The 4,948-nt window shown below is 41.2% G+C and overlaps 1 protein-coding gene across 2 annotated transcripts; it reads left to right on the top strand.

Moving 5' to 3' along the window:
- Nucleotides 1-928: 928 nt before the first annotated feature.
- On the top strand, nt 929-3,008 carry LOC149407742 (F-box/kelch-repeat protein At3g06240-like). Of its 2 annotated transcripts, none has more exons than XM_089627300.1 (3): nt 929-1,015; nt 1,234-2,612; nt 2,710-3,008. In XM_089627300.1, the coding sequence occupies exons 2-3, from the start codon at nt 1,255-1,257 to the stop codon at nt 2,771-2,773; spliced, it is 1,422 nt and encodes a 473-aa protein (XP_089483426.1). In that variant the 5' UTR covers nt 929-1,015; nt 1,234-1,254; the 3' UTR covers nt 2,774-3,008. The 2 variants fall into 2 exon arrangements, with proteins under 2 accessions (XP_089483426.1, XP_089483416.1); XM_089627290.1 differs by having other exon boundaries at nt 933-1,015; nt 1,229-2,612.
- The last annotated feature ends 1,940 nt before the right edge of the window (nt 3,009-4,948 follow it).

The following is a 4,948-nucleotide window of genomic DNA, read 5'->3' as shown; positions in this document are numbered from 1 at the left end:
ATCTTCCAGGCAGGAAGATTTGAGCTTCTCGCGGGTGAGGCAGCCCAGACAGGAAGGCCGGCGCAAGTGGAAGGCTGGCAGGGAGGCTCTTTGGAGTAGGCCCGTAAATCTTCTATGGATATACAAGACAAATATATTATTATTGCTTGATAATATTATTAAACTTATTTTTAATTAATTATTTTTCATAATAATGATATAATTAATGCTTAATTACTTTTAAGGAAAAAAAAATACAAAATTATGTTTAATCTAAGGTTGTCATGTGAATTTACGTCAAAGTTAACTGACTTTTTTTAATGTTGCAACTGAAATCTAATATTATGTATTTTTATTGCGAAAAAAATAAGTATTTAAGCGTATGTTTCAGAAAATATTTAGTATTTATGTCGCTATTTTCTCTTACAAAATTACATATTATTACCTCAAATCTCCTAAATTATTTGAAAAAATAATTACCCTCATATACGATGTTACAAATTTATATTTACCTCCTATTAGATTTTTTGGATTCGTCCTGACCATGTGTGTTCGAAGTTTAAAATTGAAACAAGTTCGAGATATAAAAACGTAGGTAGCATTATGAATTATCCATTTTAATTTGTACATAGTATTTCAAAGAATCCTTCGACTCAACACATATTAAAAAGAAGAAAAAAAAATCGTAACATTTCATAACTCGCAGTAAATACACAGCTTAATGCGCTGTAAAAGAAAAAGTGTATCCATGTAAAAGAAAATTTTAATTATCCATTTATGAAGTATTTGACTATTGGGTATCCATGTAAAAGAAAATTTTCAATTCATTTAATTTGCAAATAAATCAACCCAATTAATTCATTCTGACATAATGCGTAACGTAAGTCAAAAGAAAAAGTGTACATATAAATAAAAAATGCAATTGAATTCAGAGAGGCGTCAGGCGTCGCTTGTTTGTTTCTCTGCTCTCTTACCAGCTCTGAATTTTTAGGTCGATCGACTTCTTCACTATTCCGAGTCGTCTCTTTGAAAAACTGTAAGTATATATACATGCACATATATATAAACTTACATTTATATCAATTCATGCAATCTTACACCTCGTCTTCATCGAATATTTAATTATGCAATCATTTTCGCGATCGGACATTGTATCGAAATCCCTCGTCGTTTACTCAGTTAGTATTAGCATTCAATTTCACCAGAGTTTCGTTCTGAATCGGAATATTTCGTTTATGCGTGTGAAAAGAATAGATTGCCGGTGCCGGAATCGGAATGTCCGCGAAAAGACCAAAACTAGGGTTGGAAGAAGAATCAGAATCCCAATTCCGAAACATCAAAGAGAAACGACCGGCAAACATCAGCGATCTGCCATCGCCGATCTTCGTGGACATAATCCTGAAGCTCTCAACTCGGACCATAACCCTCTGCAAGTCCGTGTGCAAGACATGGCTTGCCTCGATCTCCGACCCTGAGTTCGTCAATGTCCACCTAGCTCAGGCCAAAACCTACCCTCTGGTCCGAGACACGCTCAATTACAGAATGTCTCGCAGCGTGTATTTGATCGAGCCGGAAGACGGGCTCGGATTCCACCGGGGCTACTGCTGGTGTGGGTCAGGCCGGTGCGAGCCGTGCCGGGCCCACATGAAGGTCTGGTCCCGCCTGAAACTGCCGCTCCGAAACGTCCACGAGATGCTCAGCCTCATCGGCGAGGGCGTTGAAGTCTCAGACGCAATCTTCGACCTCACTCGGTACATCAAGAGGAAGAATCTGATCAAGCTCGGGACGAAGCAGCGGTACGTATACAATATCACGAACTCGTGCCGAGGCTTGCTTTGCCTCTCGTCCATGTTCGGGAACGACCCGGTCATTGTGTGTAACCCGGTCACGGGCGAGTTCGTCCACTGCCCGGCCTGCCCGGGGGACGAGCTCGTGAGGTGCAAGTTCTGCGCGGTCGGGTTCGGACGGAGGAACGGGCAGTTCAAGGTTGTCAAGTCCTCGTCCCCGTTCAGGACCGCGGAGGTGTTGACTCTCGGGAGCGACACGTGGCGGAGCTACGACGTGTCCCCACTCGGGCTAGACTTCCTCGGCAACGCTGTCTGGGTCGAGGGGGACGGGTCGGTCAACTGGCTCCACTACGACTACAGACGGGACTCGCTCCGAACGGTCTCGTTCGACGTTGATTCCGAGACTTTCCGTGCCGTTGCGGTCCCGGGCCCGCCCAGCGAGCCCGGCAGGAAAAACAGGTGCCTCGCGATCGGAGCGATCGAAGGTCAGATATGCATTTACGACACTATGATGATGTCTGGGAAAAACGATATCTGGGTCAGGTCGTTGTTATCCAATTCGTGGGATAAACTCTGCACCGTTGATGTTCCTATCGGAACAGACACGTCGAGTTACTTCTGCTATTATCAGCCGTTGACTGACTTGCATGACGGTGCAATGATGATGTTTCACAATCCTGCCAATCAGATTGTGCTCTATGATAAGCTTGGGTCCATGAAATTCAAGTGTCTGAATTCCCGAGGGATTAAATCGTTGTTCGAAGCCATTGCTTACACTCCGAGCTTCGTCTCGATCAAGGAGATCATGAAGGAGACTAATATCGAGGTTCTCAATGTCAATTTGAGGTACAGAGCAAAAACTTATTTTAAGATATGTCTTTATCTTACCAATGAAATTAATCTCGTGTATTTTAACTTACTGTTGAGATCTTCTTCTACGCAGGTGCGGGAATTTGAAGCTCGTGGAAGAGACATATCCGCTTGTGTTTGGCGGGCCGAAGAAATAAGGAATGCTAAAAAGAATCCTTTGATTTTTGTGCTTCAAACATTCAGAAAATGCACTGCTAGTGTTTTGGTTTTTGGGTTAGATTTAGGTATTTTGTTGGTTACAGTGAACCATGAGATATGTGCTGAGTTTTGGTAAATGAATCTCAAAAGAAATTTAGACTTGTCTTGGACTATGTATTGATGTCTGTCTTGTACCATTCAATTCAGCAAACCAGATGGTTCCCTTGTTGAGAACATGATTTTTTCTTGCGCCGCAAGCATTCATTTCCCCCCATGTCTTGTATTTGTTGTCATTCCCGTGTATATTCAATCATTCCACAAAATGCAGGGATTTTTTTTTTTTGAATAACCAATAATGCGGTTTAGCTAAACGTTCAGATTACTATTCTATACCCATTAACGATTTGGCATTGCTCAACCGACCGGATCGAGCTGTGGATTGAAATATATAACTTGGTGTACTTACGCAAGGGTTAAAATACGAAGGCAAAACAAATTTCATGAAAAGTAAAAGTTTTGTCGTTTAGTAAAAGCTTTTTCTCTCCGTACAAGACATTTGCTCTCAGATTTTTTGTGGATCTTTAGAAAGTGCGTGTTTGCTCTGGTTCTTCTGTTGAGATTTCTTTATTTCTTGGTTTTGGTAGGGGAAACACTGGGGTAAAGGTTGGTGGTGGGTTGTGGAAACACAGGGTTCGAGTGAGGGATTTTGAGTATATTTCTTTTGTTCTGAAAATAACGGATCTGGGCGATTCCGATGAAGAGGTTGCAGCAACTACTTCCTTTTTGGCGCGGAATCTCCAGATTTCTGAGAAAGTAGATGCTGATGGAGAGATAATGGAACCGCGCCTTATGGCGGGGAAAATTCTGGCGTCTAGATGGGTCTTCGTCGGGATCTGGAAGTGTGTCAGGCTTTGGTCGGTGAAGGAGATAAAACCTGGTCTTCTCCAGAAGATCGAGATAGAGTACTGTGCGGTAGACCCTGGACTATAAAACGGGCCTAGTTCTTACTGAAGATTTGGCCTACCTTATTGACGATAGATGAAATAGAGTTTCTTAACCTGGGTAGCGCCAGAGAACTAGCCCCGATGATAGGAAGGATGCTGAGTTTCGCAGGCAATGCCGGAAGCGATAGACTAAGGATGGACAATGATATCCGAGGAGCCATTTTCTCCGGATTTTTCTTCGATAGAGCTTAGCTGAAGCCTCTGTGGATCCAATGCAAATACGAGAACCTTGTGAAATTCTGTCTCAAGTGCGGCTTTCTGGGACATGAAGTAGAGGAATGCCTAAAGAAGAAGTAGGCAATGGTCTCGGCGCCACATTCACCGGACGTTAATATGTACGGTGTCTGGATGCGTGCTGAATCCAATATACAGAACGGGAAAGGAAAAAAAAAGGGTTCGATGACACTTTAACCGTCAGAATAACAGAGCAGAGAGAGAGAGAGACATGCTTTGTATCAGAGGAATGTCGTGGCAGGTCGTGGGGCCTTCACGTACGAAAACTTGGAGGGAATAGAAACTAGAGGGAAAATTTTGGATGCGGAGGGCTCTGTTGGGCCTTTAATTCCATAAAGTCCAATTACCCTAGCAGCTAAGGAGAGCCTAAAAGTGGAACTCTGTTGGGCCAGCGTCAAGCCCTATTCTGAAGAGGAACTCAGATAAAGAAGTGCGCAAGTTTACAAGTCCAGAGAAAGCTATCAAGCTGAACCACAACCAAAAAGATGGTTCAGTGGGAGGAAGTCCAGGAGCAAAGGTTAATGAGATTATTCCTAAATTTTAAAGTCCTAAACTACGATAAAAATCTAATAAGTAAATTTAATCCAAAAGTATGACTATCTTATATGTATTTATACAAAAATATCCTTAATCAAATATCTTTTTATTTTTCTTATATATTTATTTTTGTTATTTACTTAATTGTGACAAAAGTAAGGTTAGAAATCATTTTCGTTTGATTGTGAAGTTAAAAATAAAAGAACGATGTTTTTTTAAGGAAAATCTGAAAAAAAAAAAATGGTTTGAAAAATTTGGAAAACGTGTGAAGATTTATTAACATTTTATCATTTTATTGACATTAATGTCATTAATCTTCAAATGGTTATGAGAAATTCTTTGAACATTTATGGGATGACATCGTTGTCAATAAATTTTCTAAACGTCAATAAATCTTCA

This window comes from Urtica dioica, chromosome 1, assembly GCF_054948205.1.
Source record: "Urtica dioica subsp. dioica isolate 48M chromosome 1, U.dioica_male_clone48M_v1_H2, whole genome shotgun sequence".
Taxonomy (NCBI): domain Eukaryota; kingdom Viridiplantae; phylum Streptophyta; class Magnoliopsida; order Rosales; family Urticaceae; genus Urtica; species Urtica dioica.
Note: the sequence above shows the minus strand (reverse complement) of the source record. Positions and strands in the feature narration are given on the sequence as shown.

Bases quoted from the DNA above. Each gene is read 5' to 3' on its own strand.
- LOC149407742 (XM_089627300.1), top strand. From the start codon at position 1,255: ATGTCCGCGAAAAGACCAAAACTAGGGTTGGAAGAAGAATCAGAATCC. The intron at 2,613-2,709 runs GTACAGAGCAAA...TCTTCTACGCAG, and splicing joins GTTCTCAATGTCAATTTGAG to GTGCGGGAATTTGAAGCTCG.